Genomic DNA, 21,443 nt, shown 5'->3' with positions numbered 1-21,443 from the left:
ACCAAAGCAAACATGGAAGAGACCAAAGCAAACATGGAGGAGACCAAATCAAACATGGAGGAGACCAAGGTAAACATGGAGGAGACCAAAGCAAACATGGAAGAGACCAAAGCAAACATGGAGGAGACCAAAGCAAACATGGAGGAGACCAAATCAAACATGGAGGAGACCAAATCAAACATGGAGGAGACAAAGCAAACATGGAGGAGACAAAGCAAACATGGAAGAGACCAAAGCAAACATGGAGGAGACCAAAGCAAACATGGAGGAGACCAAAGCAAACAGGGAGGAGACCAAATCAAACATGGAGGAGACCAAATCAAACATGGAGGAGACCAAAGCAAACATGGAGGAGACAAAGCAAACATGGAGGAGACAAAGTAAACATGGAGGAGACAAAGTAAACATGGAGGAGATAAAGCAAACAGGGAGACCAAAGCAAACATGGAGGAGACCAAAGTAAACATGGAGGAGACCAAAGCAAACATGGAGGAGACCAAAGCAAACATGGAGGAGACCAAAGTAAACATGGAGGAGACCAAAGCAAACATGGAGGAGACCAAAGCAAACATGGAGGAGACCAAAGTAAACATGGAGGAGACCAAATCAAACATGGAGGAGACAAAGCAAACATGGAGGAGACAAAGCAAACATGGAAGAGACCAAAGCAAACATGGAGGAGACCAAAGCAAACATGGAGGAGACCAAAGCAAACAGGGAGGAGACCAAATCAAACATGGAGGAGACCAAATCAAACATGGAGGAGACCAAAGCAAACATGGAGGAGACAAAGCAAACATGGAGGAGACAAAGTAAACATGGAGGAGACAAAGTAAACATGGAGGAGATAAAGCAAACAGGGAGACCAAAGCAAACATGGAGGAGACCAAAGTAAACATGGAGGAGACCAAAGCAAACATGGAGGAGACCAAAGCAAACATGGAGGAGACCAAAGTAAACATGGAGGAGACCAAAGCAAACATGGAGGAGACCAAAGCAAACATGGAGGAGACAAAGCAAACAGGGAGACCAAAGCAAACATGGAGGAGACCAAAGTAAACATGGAGGAGACCAAAGTAAACATGGAGGAGACCAAATCAAACATGGAGGTGACCAAAGTAAACATGGAGGAGACCAAATCAAACATGGAGGAGACCAAAGTAAACATGTAGGAGACCAAATCAAACATGGAGGAGACCAAAGCAAACATGGAGGAGACAAAGCAAACAGGGAGGAGACCAAAGCAAACATGGAGGAGACCAAAGAAAACATGGAGGAGACCAAAGCAAACATGAAGGAGACCAAAGCAAACATGGAAGAGACCAAAGCAAACATGGAAGAGACCAAAGCAAACATGAAGGAGACCAAAGCAAACATGGAAGAGACCAAAGCAAACATGAAGGAGACCAAAGCAAACATGGAAGAGACCAAAGCAAACATGAAGGAGACCAAAGCAAACATGGAAGAGACCAAAGCAAACATGAAGGAGACCAAAGCAAACATGGAAGAGACCAAAGCAAACATGAAGGAGACCAAAGCAAACATGGAAGAGACCAAAGCAAACATGGAGGAGACCAAAGCAAACATGGAGGAGACAAAGCAAACATGGAGGAGACAAAGCAAACAGGGAGACCAAAGCAAACATGGAGGAGACCAAAGTAAACATGGAAGAGACCAAAGCAAACATGAAGGAGACCAAAGCAAACATGGAGGTGACCAAAGTAAACATGGAGGAGACCAAATCAAACATGGAGGAGACCAAAGTAAACATGTAGGAGACCAAATCAAACATGGAGGAGACCAAAGCAAAATTGGAGGAGACAAAGCAAACAGGGAGGAGACCAAAGCAAACATGGAGGAGACCAAAGAAAACATGGAGGAGACCAAAGCAAACATGAAGGAGACCAAAGCAAACATGGAAGAGACCAAAGCAAACATGGAGGAGACCAAAGCAAACATGGAAGAGACCAAAGCAAACATGAAGGAGACCAAAGCAAACATGGAGGAGACCAAAGCAAACATGGAAGAGACCAAAGCAAACATGGAGGAGACCAAAGCAAACATGGAAGAGACCAAAGCAAACATGGAGGAGACCAAAGCAAACATGGAAGAGACCAAAGCAAACATGAAGGAGACCAAAGCAAACATGGAAGAGACCAAAGCAAACATGAAGGAGACCAAAGCAAACATGGAAGAGACCAAAGCAAACATGAAGGAGACCAAAGCAAACATGGAAGAGACCAAAGCAAACATGAAGGAGACCAAAGCAAACATGGAAGAGACCAAAGCAAACATGAAGGAGACCAAAGCAAACATGGAAGAGACCAAAGCAAACATGGAGGAGACCAAAGCAAACATGGAGGAGACAAAGCAAACATGGAGGAGACCAAAGCAAACATGGAGGAGACAAAGCAAACAGGGAGACCAAAGCAAACATGGAGGAGACCAAAGTAAACATGGAGGAGACCAAAGTAAACATGGAGGAGACCAAATCAAACATGGAGGTGACCAAAGTAAACATGGAGGAGACCAAATCAAACATGGAGGAGACCAAAGTAAACATGTAGGAGACCAAATCAAACATGGAGGAGACCAAAGCAAACATGGAGGAGACAAAGCAAACAGGGAGGAGACCAAAGCAAACATGGAGGAGACCAAAGAAAACATGGAGGAGACCAAAGCAAACATGAAGGAGACCAAAGCAAACATGGAAGAGACCAAAGCAAACATGGAGGAGACCAAAGCAAACATGGAAGAGACCAAAGCAAACATGAAGGAGACCAAAGCAAACATGGAGGAGACCAAAGCAAACATGGAAGAGACCAAAGCAAACATGGAGGAGACCAAAGCAAACATGGAAGAGACCAAAGCAAACATGGAGGAGACCAAAGCAAACATGGAAGAGACCAAAGCAAACATGAAGGAGACCAAAGCAAACATGGAAGAGACCAAAGCAAACATGAAGGAGACCAAAGCAAACATGGAAGAGACCAAAGCAAACATGAAGGAGACCAAAGCAAACATGGAAGAGACCAAAGCAAACATGAAGGAGACCAAAGCAAACATGGAAGAGACCAAAACAAACATGAAGGAGACCAAAGCAAACATGGAAGAGACCAAAGCAAACATGGAGGAGACCAAAGCAAACATGGAGGAGACAAAGCAAACATGGAGGAGACCAAAGAAAACATGGACGAGACCAAAGCAAACATGGAGGAGACCAAAGCAAACATGGAGGAGACAAAGCAAACATGGAGGAGACCAAAGAAAACATGGACGAGACCAAAGCAAACATGGAGGAGACCAAAGCAAACATGGAGGAGACAAAGCAAACATGGAGGAGACCAAAGAAAACATGGACGAGACCAAAGCAAACATGGAGGAGACCAAAGCAAACATGGAGGAGACCAAAGCAAACATGGAAGAGACCAAAGCAAACATGGAAGAGACCAAAGCAAACATGGAGGAGACCAAAGCAAACATGGAAGAGACCAAAGCAAACATGAAAGAGACCAAAGCAAACATGGAAGAGACCAAAGCAAACATGAAGGAGACCAAAGCAAACATGGAAGAGACCAAAGCAAACATGGAGGAGACCAAATCAAACATGGAAGAGACCAAAGCAAACATGGAGGAGACCAAAGAAAACATGGAGGAGACCAAAGCAAACATGGAGGAGACCAAAGCAAATATGGAGGAGACCAAAGCAAACATGAAGGAGACCAAAGCAAACATGGAAGAGACCAAAGCAAACATGGAGGAGACCAAAGCAAACATGGAAGAGACCAAAGCAAACATGGAGGAGACCAAAGCAAACATGGAAGAGACCAAAGCAAACATGGAGGAGACCAAAGCAAACATGGAAGAGACCAAAGCAAACATGAAGGAGACCAAAGCAAACATGGAAGAGACCAAAGCAAACATGAAGGAGACCAAAGCAAACATGGAAGAGACCAAAGCAAACATGGAGGAGACCAAAGCAAACAGGGAGGAGACCAAATCAAACATGGAGGAGACCAAATCAAACATGGAGGAGACCAAAGCAAACATGGAGGAGACAAAGCAAACATGGAGAAGACAAAGTAAACATGGAGGAGACAAAGTAAACATGGAGGAGATAAAGCAAACAGGGAGACCAAAGCAAACATGGAGGAGACCAAAGTAAACATGGAGGAGACCAAAGCAAACATGGAGGAGACCAAAGCAAACATGGAGGAGACCAAAGTAAACATGGAGGAGACCAAAGCAAACATGGAGGAGACCAAAGCAAACATGGAGGAGACAAAGCAAACAGGGAGACCAAAGCAAACATGGAGGAGACCAAAGTAAACATGGAGGAGACCAAAGTAAACATGGAGGAGACCAAATCAAACATGGAGGTGACCAAAGTAAACATGGAGGAGACCAAATCAAACATGGAGGAGACCAAAGTAAACATGGAGGAGACCAAATCAAACATGGAGGAGACCAAAGTAAACATGGAGGAGACCAAAGAAAACATGGAGGAGACCAAAGCAAACATGGAGGAGACAAAGCAAACAGGGAGGAGACCAAAGCAAACATGGAGGAGACCAAAGAAAACATGGAGGAGACCAAAGCAAACATGAAGGAGACCAAAGCAAACATGGAAGAGACCAAAGCAAACATGGAGGAGACCAAATCAAAAATGGAGGAGACCAAGGTAAACATGGAGGAGACCAAAGCAAACATGGAAGAGACCAAAGCAAACATGGAGGAGACCAAATCAAACATGGAGGAGACCAAGGTAAACATGGAGGAGACCAAAGCAAACATGGAAGAGACCAAAGCAAACATGGAGGAGACCAAAGCAAACATGGAGGAGACCAAATCAAACATGGAGGAGACCAAATCAAACATGGAGGAGACAAAGCAAACATGGAGGAGACAAAGCAAACATGGAAGAGACCAAAGCAAACATGGAGGAGACCAAAGCAAACATGGAGGAGACCAAAGCAAACAGGGAGGAGACCAAATCAAACATGGAGGAGACCAAATCAAACATGGAGGAGACCAAAGCAAACATGGAGGAGACAAAGCAAACATGGAGGAGACAAAGTAAACATGGAGGAGACAAAGTAAACATGGAGGAGATAAAGCAAACAGGGAGACCAAAGCAAACATGGAGGAGACCAAAGTAAACATGGAGGAGACCAAAGCAAACATGGAGGAGACCAAAGCAAACATGGAGGAGACCAAAGTAAACATGGAGGAGACCAAAGCAAACATGGAGGAGACCAAAGCAAACATGGAGGAGACCAAAGTAAACATGGAGGAGACCAAAGCAAACATGGAGGAGACCAAAGCAAACATGGAGGAGACAAAGCAAACAGGGAGACCAAAGCAAACATGGAGGAGACCAAAGTAAATATGGAGGAGACCAAAGTAAACATGGAGGAGACCAAATCAAACATGGAGGTGACCAAAGTAAACATGGAGGAGACCAAATCAAACATGGAGGAGACCAAAGTAAACATGGAGGAGACCAAATCAAACATGGAGGAGACCAAAGTAAACATGGAGGAGACCAAAGAAAACATGGAGGAGACCAAAGCAAACATGGAGGAGACAAAGCAAACAGGGAGGAGACCAAAGCAAACATGGAGGAGACCAAAGAAAACATGGAGGAGACCAAAGCAAACATGAAGGAGACCAAAGCAAACATGGAAGAGACCAAAGCAAACATGGAGGAGACCAAATCAAAAATGGAGGAGACCAAGGTAAACATGGAGGAGACCAAAGCAAACATGGAAGAGACCAAAGCAAACATGGAGGAGACCAAATCAAACATGGAGGAGACCAAGGTAAACATGGAGGAGACCAAAGCAAACATGGAAGAGACCAAAGCAAACATGGAGGAGACCAAAGCAAACATGGAGGAGACCAAATCAAACATGGAGGAGACCAAATCAAACATGGAGGAGACAAAGCAAACATGGAGGAGACAAAGCAAACATGGAAGAGACCAAAGCAAACATGGAGGAGACCAAAGCAAACATGGAGGAGACCAAAGCAAACAGGGAGGAGACCAAATCAAACATGGAGGAGACCAAATCAAACATGGAGGAGACCAAAGCAAACATGGAGGAGACAAAGCAAACATGGAGGAGACAAAGTAAACATGGAGGAGACAAAGTAAACATGGAGGAGATAAAGCAAACAGGGAGACCAAAGCAAACATGGAGGAGACCAAAGTAAACATGGAGGAGACCAAAGCAAACATGGAGGAGACCAAAGCAAACATGGAGGAGACCAAAGTAAACATGGAGGAGACCAAAGCAAACATGGAGGAGACCAAAGCAAACATGGAGGAGACCAAAGTAAACATGGAGGAGACCAAAGCAAACATGGAGGAGACCAAAGCAAACATGGAGGAGACAAAGCAAACAGGGAGACCAAAGCAAACATGGAGGAGACCAAAGTAAACATGGAGGAGACCAAAGTAAACATGGAGGAGACCAAATCAAACATGGAGGTGACCAAAGTAAACATGGAGGAGACCAAATCAAACATGGAGGAGACCAAAGTAAACATGGAGGAGACCAAATCAAACATGGAGGAGACCAAAGTAAACATGGAGGAGACCAAAGAAAACATGGAGGAGACCAAAGCAAACATGGAGGAGACCAAAGAAAACATGGAGGAGACCAAAGCAAACATGGAGGAGACCAAAGTAAACATGGAGGAGACCAAATCAAACATGGAGGTGACCAAAGTAAACATGGAGGAGACCAAATCAAACATGGAGGAGACCAAAGTAAACATGGAGGAGACCAAATCAAACATGGAGGAGACCAAAGTAAACATGGAGGAGACCAAAGAAAACATGGAGGAGACCAAAGCAAACATGGAGGAGACAAAGCAAACAGGGAGGAGACCAAAGCAAACATGGAGGAGACCAAAGAAAACATGGAGGAGACCAAAGCAAACATGAAGGAGACCAAAGCAAACATGGAAGAGACCAAAGCAAACATGGAGGAGACCAAAGCAAACATGGAAGAGACCAAAGCAAACATGAAGGAGACCAAAGCAAACATGGAAGAGACCAAAGCAAACATGAAGGAGACCAAAGCAAACATGGAAAAGACCAAAGCAAACATGGAGGAGACCAAAGCAAACATGGAAGAGACCAAAGCAAACATGGAGGAGACCAAAGCAAACATGGAAGAGACCAAAGCAAACATGAAGGAGACCAAAGCAAACATGGAAGAGACCAAAGCAAACATGAAGGAGACCAAAGCAAACATGGAAGAGACCAAAGCAAACATGAAGGAGACCAAAGCAAACATGGAAGAGACCAAAGCAAACATGAAGGAGACCAAAGCAAACATGGAAGAGACCAAAGCAAACATGAAGGAGACCAAAGCAAACATGGAAGAGACCAAAGCAAACATGGAGGAGACCAAAGCAAACATGGAGGAGACCAAAGCAAACATGGAGGAGACAAAGCAAACATGGAGGAGACCAAAGAAAACATGGACGAGACCAAAGCAAACATGGAGGAGACCAAAGCAAACATGGAGGATACAAAGCAAACATGGAGGAGACCAAAGAAAACATGGAGGAGACCAAAGCAAACATGGAGGAGACAAAGCAAACATGGAGGAGACCAAAGAAAACATGAAGGAGACCAAAGCAAACATGGAAGAGACCAAAGCAAACATGGAGGAGACCAAATCAAACATGGAGGAGACCAAAGTAAACATGGAGGAGACCAAAGAAAACATGGAGGAGACCAAAGCAAACATGGAGGAGACCAAAGCAAACATGGAGGAGACCAAAGCAAACATGAAGGAGACCAAAGCAAACATGGAAGAGACCAAAGCAAACATGGAGGAGACCAAAGCAAACATGGAAGAGACCAAAGCAAACATGGAGGAGACCAAAGCAAACATGGAAGAGACCAAAGCAAACATGGAGGAGACCAAAGCAAACATGGAAGAGACCAAAGCAAACATGAAGGAGACCAAAGCAAACATGGAAGAGACCAAAGCAAACATGAAGGAGACCAAAGCAAACATGGAAGAGACCAAAGCAAACATGAAGGAGACCAAAGCAAACATGGAAGAGACCAAAGCAAACATGGAGGAGACCAAAGCAAACATGGAAGAGACCAAAGCAAACATGAAGGAGACCAAAGCAAACATGGAAGAGACCAAAGCAAACATGAAGGAGACCAAAGCAAACATGGAAGAGACCAAAGCAAACATGAAGGAGACCAAAGCAAACATGGAAGAGACCAAAGCAAACATGAAGGAGACCAAAGCAAACATGGAGGAGACCAAATCAAACATGGAGGAGACCAAAGTAAACATGGAGAAGACCAAAGAAAACATGGAGGAGACCAAAGCAAACATGGAGGAGACCAAAGCAAACATGGAGGAGACCAAAGCAAACATGAAGGAGACCAAAGCAAACATGGAAGAGACCAAAGCAAACATGGAGGAGACCAAAGCAAACATGGAAGAGACCAAAGCAAACATGGAGGAGACCAAAGCAAACATGGAGGAGACAAAGCAAACATGGAGGAGACCAAAAAAAACATGGAGGAGACCAAAGCAAACATGGAGGAGACAAAGCAAACATGGAGGAGACCAAAGCAAACATGGAGGAGACCAAAGCAAACATGGAGGAGACCAAAGCAAACATGGAGGAGACCAAAGCAAACATGGAGGAGACCAAATCAAACATGGAGGAGACCAAGGTAAACATGGAGGAGACCAAAGCAAACATGGAAGAGACCAAAGCAAACATGGAGGAGACCAAGGTAAACATGGAGGAGACCAAAGCAAACATGGAGGAGACCAAATCAAACATGGAGGAGACCAAGGTAAACATGGAGGAGACCAAAGCAAACATGGAAGAGACCAAAGCAAACATGGAGGAGACCAAATCAAACATGGAGGAGACCAAGGTAAACATGGAGGAGACCAAAGCAAACATGGAAGAGACCAAAGCAAACATGGAGGAGACCAAAGCAAACATGGAGGAGACCAAATCAAACATGGAGGAGACCAAATCAAACATGGAGGAGACAAAGCAAACATGGAGGAGACAAAGCAAACATGGAAGAGACCAAAGCAAACATGGAGGAGACCAAAGCAAACATGGAGGAGACCAAAGCAAACAGGGAGGAGACCAAATCAAACATGGAGGAGACCAAATCAAACATGGAGGAGACCAAAGCAAACATGGAGGAGACAAAGCAAACATGGAGAAGACAAAGTAAACATGGAGGAGACAAAGTAAACATGGAGGAGATAAAGCAAACAGGGAGACCAAAGCAAACATGGAGGAGACCAAAGTAAACATGGAGGAGACCAAAGCAAACATGGAGGAGACCAAAGCAAACATGGAGGAGACCAAAGTAAACATGGAGGAGACCAAAGCAAACATGGAGGAGACCAAAGCAAACATGGAGGAGACAAAGCAAACAGGGAGACCAAAGCAAACATGGAGGAGACCAAAGTAAACATGGAGGAGACCAAAGTAAACATGGAGGAGACCAAATCAAACATGGAGGAGACCAAGGTAAACATGGAGGAGACCAAAGCAAACATGGAAGAGACCAAAGCAAACATGGAGGAGACCAAAGCAAACATGGAAGAGACCAAGGTAAACATGGAGGAGACCAAAGCAAACATGGAAGAGACCAAAGCAAACATGGAGGAGACCAAATCAAACATGGAGGAGACCAAGGTAAACATGGAGGAGACCAAAGCAAACATGGAAGAGACCAAAGCAAACATGGAGGAGACCAAAGCAAACATGGAGGAGACCAAATCAAACATGGAGGAGACCAAATCAAACATGGAGGAGACAAAGCAAACATGGAGGAGACAAAGCAAACATGGAAGAGACCAAAGCAAACATGGAGGAGACCAAAGCAAACATGGAGGAGACCAAAGCAAACAGGGAGGAGACCAAATCAAACATGGAGGAGACCAAATCAAACATGGAGGAGACCAAAGCAAACATGGAGGAGACAAAGCAAACATGGAGGAGACAAAGTAAACATGGAGGAGACAAAGTAAACATGGAGGAGATAAAGCAAACAGGGAGACCAAAGCAAACATGGAGGAGACCAAAGTAAACATGGAGGAGACCAAAGCAAACATGGAGGAGACCAAAGCAAACATGGAGGAGACCAAAGTAAACATGGAGGAGACCAAAGCAAACATGGAGGAGACCAAAGCAAACATGGAGGAGACAAAGCAAACAGGGAGACCAAAGCAAACATGGAGGAGACCAAAGTAAACATGGAGGAGACCAAAGTAAACATGGAGGAGACCAAATCAAACATGGAGGTGACCAAAGTAAACATGGAGGAGACCAAATCAAACATGGAGGAGACCAAAGTAAACATGTAGGAGACCAAATCAAACATGGAGGAGACCAAAGCAAACATGGAGGAGACAAAGCAAACAGGGAGGAGACCAAAGCAAACATGGAGGAGACCAAAGAAAACATGGAGGAGACCAAAGCAAACATGAAGGAGACCAAAGCAAACATGGAAGAGACCAAAGCAAACATGGAGGAGACCAAAGCAAACATGGAAGAGACCAAAGCAAACATGAAGGAGACCAAAGCAAACATGGAGGAGACCAAAGCAAACATGGAAGAGACCAAAGCAAACATGGAGGAGACCAAAGCAAACATGGAAGAGACCAAAGCAAACATGGAGGAGACCAAAGCAAACATGGAAGAGACCAAAGCAAACATGAAGGAGACCAAAGCAAACATGGAAGAGACCAAAGCAAACATGAAGGAGACCAAAGCAAACATGGAAGAGACCAAAGCAAACATGAAGGAGACCAAAGCAAACATGGAAGAGACCAAAGCAAACATGAAGGAGACCAAAGCAAACATGGAAGAGACCAAAGCAAACATGAAGGAGACCAAAGCAAACATGGAAGAGACCAAAGCAAACATGGAGGAGACCAAAGCAAACATGGAGGAGACAAAGCAAACATGGAGGAGACCAAAGAAAACATGGACGAGACCAAAGCAAACATGGAGGAGACCAAAGCAAACATGGAGGAGACAAAGCAAACATGGAGGAGACCAAAGAAAACATGGACGAGACCAAAGCAAACATGGAGGAGACCAAAGCAAACATGGAGGAGACAAAGCAAACATGGAGGAGACCAAAGAAAACATGGACGAGACCAAAGCAAACATGGAGGAGACCAAAGCAAACATGGAGGAGACCAAAGCAAACATGGAAGAGACCAAAGCAAACATGGAAGAGACCAAAGCAAACATGGAGGAGACCAAAGCAAACATGGAAGAGACCAAAGCAAACATGAAAGAGACCAAAGCAAACATGGAAGAGACCAAAGCAAACATGAAGGAGACCAAAGCAAACATGGAAGAGACCAAAGCAAACATGGAGGAGACCAAATCAAACATGGAAGAGACCAAAGCAAACATGGAGGAGACCAAAGAAAACATGGAGGAGACCAAAGCAAACATGGAGGAGACCAAAGCAAATATGGAGGAGACCAAAGCAAACATGAAGGAGACCAAAGCAAACATGGAAGAGACCAAAGCAAACATGGAGGAGACCAAAGCAAACATGGAAGAGACCAAAGCAAACATGGAGGAGACCAAAGCAAACATGGAAGAGACCAAAGCAAACATGGAGGAGACCAAAGCAAACATGGAAGAGACCAAAGCAAACATGAAGGAGACCAAAGCAAACATGGAAGAGACCAAAGCAAACATGAAGGAGACCAAAGCAAACATGGAAGAGACCAAAGCAAACATGAAGGAGACCAAAGCAAACATGGAAGAGACCAAAGCAAACATGAAGGAGACCAAAGCAAACATGGAAGAGACCAAAGCAAACATGAAGGAGACCAAAGCAAACATGGAAGAGACCAAAGCAAACATGGAGGAGACCAAAGCAAACATGGAAGAGACCAAAGCAAACATGAAGGAGACCAAAGCAAACATAGAAGAGACCAAAGCAAACATGAAGGAGACCAAAGCAAACATGGAAGAGACCAAAGCAAACATGAAGGAGACCAAAGCAAACATGGAAGAGACCAAAGCAAACATGAAGGAGACCAAAGCAAACATGGAGGAGACCAAATCAAACATGGAGGAGACCAAAGTAAACATGGAGGAGACCAAAGAAAACATGGAAGAGACCAAAGCAAACATGGAGGAGACCAAAGCAAACATGGAGGAGACCAAAGCAAACATGAAGGAGACCAAAGCAAACATGGAAGAGACCAAAGCAAACATGGAGGAGACCAAAGCAAACATGGAAGAGACCAAAGCAAACATGGAGGAGACCAAAGCAAACATGGAGGAGACAAAGCAAACATGGAGGAGACCAAAGCAAACATGGAGGAGACAAAGCAAACATGGAGGAGACCAAAGAAAACATGGAGGAGACCAAAGCAAACATGGAGGAGACAAAGCAAACATGGAGGAGACCAAAGCAAACATGGAGGAGACAAAGCAAACATGGAGGAGACCAAAGAAAACATGGAGGAGACCAAAGCAAACATGGAGGAGACAAAGCAAACATGGAGGAGACCAAAGCAAACATGGAGGAGACAAAGCAAACATGGAGGAGACCAAAGAAAACATGGAGGAGACCAAAGAAAACATGGAGGAGACAAAGCAAACATGGAGGAGACCAAAGCAAACATGGAGGAGACAAAGCAAACATGGAGGAGACCAAAGAAAACATGGACGAGACCAAAGCAAACATGGAGGAGACCAAAGCAAACATGGAGGAGACCAAAGCAAACATGGAGGAGACCAAAGCAAACATGGAGGAGACCAAATCAAACAGGGAGGAGACCAAAGCAAACATGGAGGAGACCAAATCAAACATGGAGGAGACCAAAGCAAACATGGAGGAGACCAAATCAAACATGGAGGAGACCAAATCAAACATGGAGGAGACCAAATCAAACATGGAGGAGACCAAATCAAACATGGAGGAGACCAAATCAAACATGGAGGAGACAAAGCAAACATGGAGGAGACAAAGCAAACATGGAGGAGACAAAGCAAACATGGAGGAGACCAAAGTAAACATGGAGGAGACCAAAGTAAACATGGAGGAGACCAAAGCAAACATGGAGAAGACCAAAGCAAACATGGAGGAGACCAAATCAAACAGGGAGGAGACCAAAGTAAACATGGAGGAGACCAAAGTAAACATGGAGGAGACCAAAGCAAACATGGAGGAGACCAAAGTAAACATGGAGGAGACCAAAGCAAACATGGAGGAGACCAAAGTAAACATGGAGGAGACCAAAGCAAACATGGAGGAGACCAAAGTAAACATGGAGGAGACCAAAGCAAACATGGAGGAGACCAAAGCAAACATGGAGGAGACCAAAGCCAACATGGAGAAGACCAAATCAAACAGGGAGGAGACCAAATCAAACATGGAGGAGACCAAATCAAACATGGAGGAGACAAAGCAAACAGGGAGGAGACAAAGCAAACAGGGAGGAGACAAAGCAAACAGGGAGGAGACCAAAGCAAACATGGAGGAGACCAAAGCAGACATGGAGGAGACCAAAGCAAACATGGAGGAGACCAAAGCAAACATGGAGGAGACAAAGCAAACATGGAGGAGACAAAGCAAACAGGGAGGAGACCAAAGCAAACATGGAGGAGACCAAAGCAAACATGGAGGAGACCAAAGCAAACATGGAGGAGACCAAAGCAAACATGGAGGAGACCAAAGCAAACACGGAGGAGACCAAAGCCAACATGGAGGAGACCAAATCAAACAGGGAGGAGACCAAATCAAACATGGAGGAGACCAAATCAAACATGGAGGAGACAAAGCAAACAGGGAGGAGACAAAGCAAACAGGGAGGAGACAAAGCAAACAGGGAGGAGACCAAAGCAAACATGGAGGAGACCAAAGCAAACATGGAGGAGACCAAAGCAAACATGGAGGAGACCAAAGCAAACATGGAGGAGACAAAGCAAACATGGAGGAGACAAAGCAAACAGGGAGGAGACCAAAGCAAACATGGAGGAGACCAAAGCAAACATGGAGGAGACCAAAGCAAACATGGAGGAGACCAAAGCAAACATGGAGGAGACCAAAGCAAACATGGAGGAGACCGTAAGACCAAGAAGTAAAGATGACATAATCTACAAGGGATTGCCTAGAACAGAGTCCAATAGTAAAGTGCTGCTGCGGCTCTATGTTCCACTGGGAGTCAAAAGGACAAAGTCTAGTAAGTCAAGTTATTACTTTTAAAACAATTTGTAATAAACTGATAAGACAACCGGCAGTTCAAAGATTAATTTATTAAAAAATCGTGAAGTCTAGAAATAGCTTCTTTAAGGTATGTGTATGTTCAGACTTACGCTAGCTGTTCTTTCTGTCCCCTGTAACTTTGCCTCGGCAACACCAAGCCAGGGTTCACATTCACCACAATTGGGTCTCGACAGTCAAGGTAGGCCACATGTTTCCACCAGTCGGAGAGCTGCAAGAGTTGTAACACCCATTGAGGAACTCGAAGCAACAAGTGTATGCTCTTTGTTTCTTTGGGCTCGACTTTTAATGGAGCTTAAGTCATTAGCACCATTTGATACTTTTTTTTTTGGCTTGTTCAAATATCTTTCAATTATATTTATGTCCACTGACACTGATGAGCTATTAATGTTGAAATTAGATATATTGCCAAATGCTTTACAGAGAAATGTATTCAATGTATGTGTTTTTTTAGTTCATAATGTATATAACAAGCAAATGTGTAGTGTTGACAGCAAAAAGATAATTAATTTTCAATAATTGAAACCATCATCAAGGGGGGACAATCTGTCTTGATTTTCATCTAAACAATAGTTAAGACTTAAATACAAAATTTGGATTTACTTTTCAAAGGCCAAGAGCTGTTAATTAAAGTCAAATGCACAAATTCCAGCTTTAAAGCAAAAATACTATAGTAAGGATTTTGAGTAGAAGAAAATCAAATTCTGATTTTAGACAATAGGTCAACAAATGGCTAGCCACTTTTTTTCCTCTCCCAAACTTGGGCAATCAACAAGAGCATGATGACGCGTAGGACGTAATCATCTTCTTTTTTGAAGTAACGTCTGTATTATATAAGAGCTGGTAAACTAAAGACTCAAATCTAGATCTTCAATCTCAGGTAACACTTTTAATGTTTTTATGTCTTTGGATTGAACAATGCATCCAGACATTATTATTACAATTAAAGAAGAAAAGATACAGATTTTTATCTGAATCAATGAAATTTACCCAGTTCATGTGTTTAATTTACCCAGTTCAAGTGTTTAATTTACCCAGTTCAAGTGTTTAATTTACTCAGTTCAAGTGTTTAATTTACCCAGTTCAAGTGTTTAGCAGCTCTCTCTTCAAGGAGTTTCTGAAGAACAGGACCTTCTGTAATCTGGAACTCATGGACTATCTACAACAAAAAAAGTTAAAAAGGAGATAAAAATTTTTATCTTCTAAATTTGTAAGTAAACATGTTTAATAAATAAATAAATGCTAGTTTGGACTATAAGAATTTTTGATCATGGCAGAGAATATAGAATATTAGCAAAATCAAATTCTAAGGCTAATTATTCTGTGGTTAAAATTAGAAAAAAGCATGCCATGGCATAAAAAGCTTTCTCAGAATGGTGGAAAAGGAACTAGATATCTTGTAGATGTTCCATGTTAATACATATTGGCCAACAGAAGAATCACAGTGCAGTCTAAGATAAGATTTAGATGGATAACATTAGCTTTGTAAAACAATTGACATACATCTTATGAAACAAGGTCTTCCCCCGACATGCCACAGATATTGATAAATGTCTGCAAAACTGTAAGGTCTGCAAGCCCATGATGCAGACAGACTAAACAGTGTAACAAGTAACACACACACAATATTTTTTAAATCAATTCCTCCTTTATGAAGCTGATGGTGCTCTAGAATTTCTCATTCTATTTATTTCTTGAATTCTTCATTATTGTAAGGAGTTCTTCTAATACAGCCCAGCTAATTTCTACATAAAATGGTGCACAAAATGTTCATTTATTTATTCACCTCTTTACTGAACACAAATTGTTAGAACAGTTTTCAAAATATTTATTCAGGGTCCAGGTTCAACCCAGTCTGACCCCGTAAACAGTTTGCAAGCCAATGGGAGGAAATGTAAGAATTGTATTGCAAAGAATTGAGAATAATTGTAGAACACGTTTTAGAGCAGGAAAGAGTGACAATAAATAGCTTTTACTCTGCTGGAATATGAAAACAGATAACAAGCAAAATATAAAAAAAACAAAAAAAAACAAAAACAAAGCTTATTTTAAGTTTATCAATTAGTTTGGATCAGTCGTGTAATTAAATGTCTAATAGATCTAGACTAACAATAATAAATCTGTACATTTAGAAATATTTTTACCAATTGTTTTTATTTAGCACAATTTCATGCTTGTAGCTATCTCAATACGCTATGATCCTATCACTTGTCAGGACAAGTTGGAAACAGGTGAGGGGAAAAAGAACGGGGTATCTGGGTGATCATTCTTTAACAGTAGTTAAAAAGTGAATGACCTGAATTCGAAATTCATGGGGTAAAGCCTTTGTAAAGCCTTCCCAGGCTTCTCAAGCCAACACGGTAACCACTCTGCTAGCAAAGAGTGTATGAACATGGAAGATTGTATAATTTGTTTTATAGTATTGTATTGTTTCTATTTCATGCTTTGTGTTCACTAAGCCTCAGACGACGGCCTATAAAGGGGACTAATTCAGCTTATACCACCATTTGATCAAGTACAATTTCTTTCCCTTGTTTGAGGTACCAAACAAAATAATTAATTACCAATAGTTAATAAACTAATTGGTTAATTTAAAAAAAATTGATTCTTGTGTTGTCAGGTTAAAGAAATAATTGTGTGAAATTTCAGACTGATACAAGATGATACAGCCTTCCCAGGTCTGCAAACCTATGTCTACAACCCAGATAGACAGAGTGAGTTGATATAAGCTTTATAAACTAAGAGTGAATTAGACATTTGAAGAGTTGTAAAAGAAGAATTTTGAGATAAACTTGTTAACTTAATATAAATATGGCATCCCAATGTTGACATACCTGTTCAGTTGCCTTGTATTGGTCATCTGTAAGTAAAGGTCTACATGTCTCTAGGTACTTCTTCAGCGTCTGTTCCAGCTGAGGCACTGGCAGCTTGGGCAGGGAGTACTGGACAGAGAAGGTCCTTCCCCTGGGGATAATATAGTGTGACTGCTCTTTCACTACCATCCTGCTTAGAGCACCAGTTGCCTGGACCTGTAAATAGCCACAATGCCAAAGTCATCACTAGCTGATAACCTAAGAGAACTTTTACAAGAAGAATATATTTTTATCAATCTCGACATAAATCAAGGAGAAATTTCTGGTGCATCCCAGTAGTGTATGAGAAGCTGTAAGAGGTAAAGCACTTGGCTTCCAAACCAGAGGGTCCTAGGTTTGAATCTTGGTCACGACTAGGATTTTTAATTTCAGGACCTATAGGGGTTCTCCGTGTCACCCAGGTCTATTGGGTACCTGACATTGATTGTGGAAAAGTAGAGGCAGTTGGTCATTATGCTGGCAACAATGACAGTCACCTCATAGCCGTGGGCCATAGAAACAGATGACCTTAACATCATCTATCCTATGGACCACAAGGTTTGACATTTAACTCTCCTTCTGCAGGGATATTTTGATAAAAACCAAATCTAGTCATTCTTTATGTATCAATATCTTTCTGTGCAATTAGCCTCATTGGGTCCATGCCTAGTCTGCCATTCACCTATTGAACTACTATCTTTTACAAATCATAATGTCATTACACTAGATTCAATAATGACTTCTTACAAGCAATAAATGATAAATTTGATACATTTACATTTTTACAGTGGAAAAGTGTTTGTTTTTTTCTTTAAAGGGATTCTGTGGTCCCCTAAGACCAAAGATCTGGGTGCAATGTATACCCTTTCACACCAAAATTACAATGCCACTGATGTCTAAGTCTAATGATTTAACTTTTTAAGTAAATAGCAGTGATGTGAAGTTGCGAAAGGAAAAACATTTTTTGGGGGTGAGGAGTTTGCAATGATAAAATCTTGTGTGCGGCTAATCCTAAAGGGGAAGAACTGTGCAATGAACAATATTTTTTTGCAAGATAATGTAAAACAATAGCTTTCAATACTACTGGTGAGAAGAAAGTGTAAGCTTCTGGCCCTCTTAAGGATTCTGACAATTTAAAAATAAATTGAGCTATTATCAATTTTTTTCTACTCACTAATAAATACACAGCATTAAAAAAAATCACACTGAGAACAAACAAAAAATGTAACAGTAGAATCTAACTTATACTTCACCAAATCACATTCTTTATCAAGTGCATCAGGACATGCATCATGCATCATCTTCTCAAACTGAATCAGCAGGCTATTCAAATTTAAACTCAGTGTCAAAGTTAAACTATCTTTTATTTATTTATTTTTTTTTTTTCAATTTTGAATTTTATGTAATTGTGTCACAACTATTTTTTTTTCATAAAAGATTTCAAATCCCACAAAGAACGAAGCTAAAAATAATGTGTATTCCTTCTGCACAGGCTTAAAAATATTTAGTCAACTAGTGATCTCACCATAACTTTCAAGCATCCTCTGGTCATTTATAAATCCGAGTAGGAAAGGGAGAGAGAGAGAGATAGAGAGGTGGAAGTTCTAGAAAGTAGGAAAATAATGTACAAGGTTTTGTCAGCTAATGTAATACAAGTTCAGGTAATTATAGGAACAACTTGACACTTTACTGAATTTGTACTTGAATCAACTTTAGTAGAAGGAAAATGAAAACCCAACATGTTAACAAAATAGTGTCACTAATTGTATCTAATATCTGGTATCTGTGAAAACATCTATTTTTTTCTTCTATTACTAGGAGGCCACTATCAATTTAGACATAAGGCTATCACCAATATACCGCCTCAAGTTATAAAAACAAAATTATTGACAACTACTGACTTAATTGGTTAGAAACATGATATTTTAATGGACACACAGGGAGGTTGCTGAATTGCTGTGCCCAAAGTTGTGTTTGGATTTTTAACTGCTACATCTGGTAAATAGCTTATGATCTGGGTGTTAGGTTAATGGTTTTGAGTGGGAGTCAAACTGCAGGACAAATGGAGACTGAGGGGTATGTGAGAAAGAAATACTATTAAGCCTGAGAGGAAAACAGTGTCACAACATTCTGTATAAGAAGTAAAATGCAAAATAGTAGGATCACAGGATGAAATTATGGGAGTCACTGACTCAAAGTTAGCATACTAGGGTGCATATGAGTGATGGATTATGATGGACTGGCAGATTGGCGGAGTTTTGATATCAAAAGGAAGTAATGGTCATTAACTTAGGAGTTGTGGGGTGTGTGAGGGTCATAACTTAGGAGTTGCTGAGTGTGTGAGGGTCATAACTTAGGAGTTGTGGGGTTTGTGAGGGTCATAATTTAGGAGTTGTGGGGTGTGTGAGGGTCATAACTTAGGAGTTGCAGAATATGGAGGGTCATAACTTAGGAGTTGTGGGGGGTGTGAGGGTCATAACTTAGAAGTTGTGGGGTGTGTGAGGGTTATAACTTAGGAGTTGTGGGGTGTGTGAGGGTCATAACTTAGAAGTTGTGGGGTGTGTGAGGGTCATAAGTTAGGAGTTGTTTGTGTGAGGGTCATAACTTAGGAGTTGTTTGTGTGAGTGTATGAGAGAGAGAGTGAGATGGTAGCAAAAAGAGAGAGAGAGAGAAAGGACTATTCAGATTATATGTGGGCACCATATTACGAGGTAGTTAGTACTTATTGACCTAATAACACAATGAACAAGTTGCCGAGATCAGCCAGGAAAACATTTAATTAGCATAGAAACTAGATTAACGCATGCTTGCATAGATTTGAGTAGGACCTAACAATATTTTGGCACAAAAGGAATCTATAAGATCCGATTATAAGATAAGATGAGATTATGTCAATTAGGGCATGGAATGGGTTGCCAGAATCAGCCAGGAAAACCAACGACGTGGCAGATTTTAAGTCATTGATTAACATGCGTGACGAGATTGACACAGGGAGACGCGCAGGACGTAATTACATCTCTTTTGAAGTAACGTCTGTCATTTATAAGACAAGATGACAACGTTGGTGTATCAGTCAAAATGTAAAACGTTTTAAAGCGAAACTCTTAAACACGTGAGTGTTTGCCCTTGGACATACTTGCAATGCAGTCTATAGGCTATAAATCAGTACCACGGTACGATGGTCTACTTCTAAACAGAGACAGCGCTCAAAACCAAAGTCCAAACGCCATAATTTATAGACTTTGGCAATGTAACATAGTCTGCATAGGAAAAGTAAGAAGAACTTAACACAAGCTAGACCAAAGCACAGCTATAGAAGTTGTTCTTAAAGTTTCGAGCGTTCGTCCAGAAATGAAGATTATTCCATCCCAACCCAAGCCTCCTGCAAGACAGCAGTCTTGGCATCCATCTGGGTTTAAATCTGAGCGTGGTGACATTCCCAGCGCAGACCATACGACCAGGCATCTATCCGGGTTTAAATCTGGTACCACTCTGGCGACAGATTCAAGCGCAGACCACACGACCAGGCAGCCATCCTCCATTTAAATGTTACAAGATCTTTATTTTCAATCAAAGAATCCAATCAAATACGAAGACGACTTAACCTATCCACCTTAAACTATACACAGCTTACCAATGTGATGGCTGCCTGGTCGTGCGGTTTGCGCGCTGGACTGTCGTTCAGATTTATCGATGGTCCAGGGTTCAAACCCTGCCCTCTCCCATCCCCCGTCGTCCTGCGGGAGGTTTGGACTAGGAAGTGATTATCTTCAACTCTGAAGGAACAACCGAAACGTGTAAAACGTTTTACAAACAATGTCACCTCTCGGATCTATCAAGCACAAATCACACGATAAATGTTCTAAGTTAAACCACAACATTAAAAAAGAGAATGACACAAGTGACAGTATAATGCTGCTATTACCTGGCAGTCAAAGTGTAGTGCCTACAACACGTCAGTGCCCAAAGATTTAGACCAACAAGTGTCTATGTAGAAGAGTTTCCTTACAGTGAAGTGAAAACCTTACTTACTAGATCTCACAGGATAACTGGTGGCTAGTGATGGTCGTGATTGTGGTTCTTACGTTACAATATAAAGACATTGGTTACGCTTAAGCGTACATCCACACACACACACATACACACACACACGCTGCCAGTTATCGCAAAATATAAAGTGTGTTGGGGGGGGGTTTGCAAGTAGGTCAAATAATGTAAGAAAAAAAAAGTCTATTAAAAGCACTACACTTTTTTTTTTATCAGCTAAGTGATAGTACCCCTGATAGAGCTATAGATCTAAGCCAGCG

General features: G+C 41.9%; 2 protein-coding genes across 5 annotated transcripts in view; one reads left to right on the top strand and one right to left on the bottom strand.

Moving 5' to 3' along the window:
- The window catches only part of LOC129928052 (uncharacterized), a 235,825-nt gene that overhangs the window by 39,590 nt on the left and 174,792 nt on the right, over positions 1 to 21,443 (top strand). The window lies entirely within an intron of this gene.
- LOC106071585 (carnitine O-acetyltransferase-like) overlaps positions 1 to 21,443 on the bottom strand; it is a 59,090-nt gene that overhangs the window by 31,796 nt on the left and 5,851 nt on the right. For 2 of the 4 annotated variants that reach the window (XM_056040095.1, XM_056040096.1), the window contains 3 exons: positions 17,119 to 17,313; positions 15,363 to 15,443; positions 14,377 to 14,495 (listed from right to left, as the gene is read on the bottom strand). In XM_056040095.1, coding sequence (XP_055896070.1) covers positions 14,377 to 14,495; positions 15,363 to 15,443; positions 17,119 to 17,313 — 395 coding nt within the window. Of the gene's footprint in view, positions 1 to 14,376; positions 14,496 to 15,362; positions 15,444 to 17,118; positions 17,314 to 21,061; positions 21,283 to 21,443 lie in introns of those variants that run through there. The other 2 variants (XM_056040098.1, XM_056040097.1) reach the window with 2 other exon arrangements.

This window comes from Biomphalaria glabrata, chromosome 9 (assembly GCF_947242115.1).
Source record: "Biomphalaria glabrata chromosome 9, xgBioGlab47.1, whole genome shotgun sequence".
In the NCBI taxonomy this organism is placed as follows: domain Eukaryota; kingdom Metazoa; phylum Mollusca; class Gastropoda; family Planorbidae; genus Biomphalaria; species Biomphalaria glabrata.
Note: the sequence above shows the minus strand (reverse complement) of the source record. Positions and strands in the feature narration are given on the sequence as shown.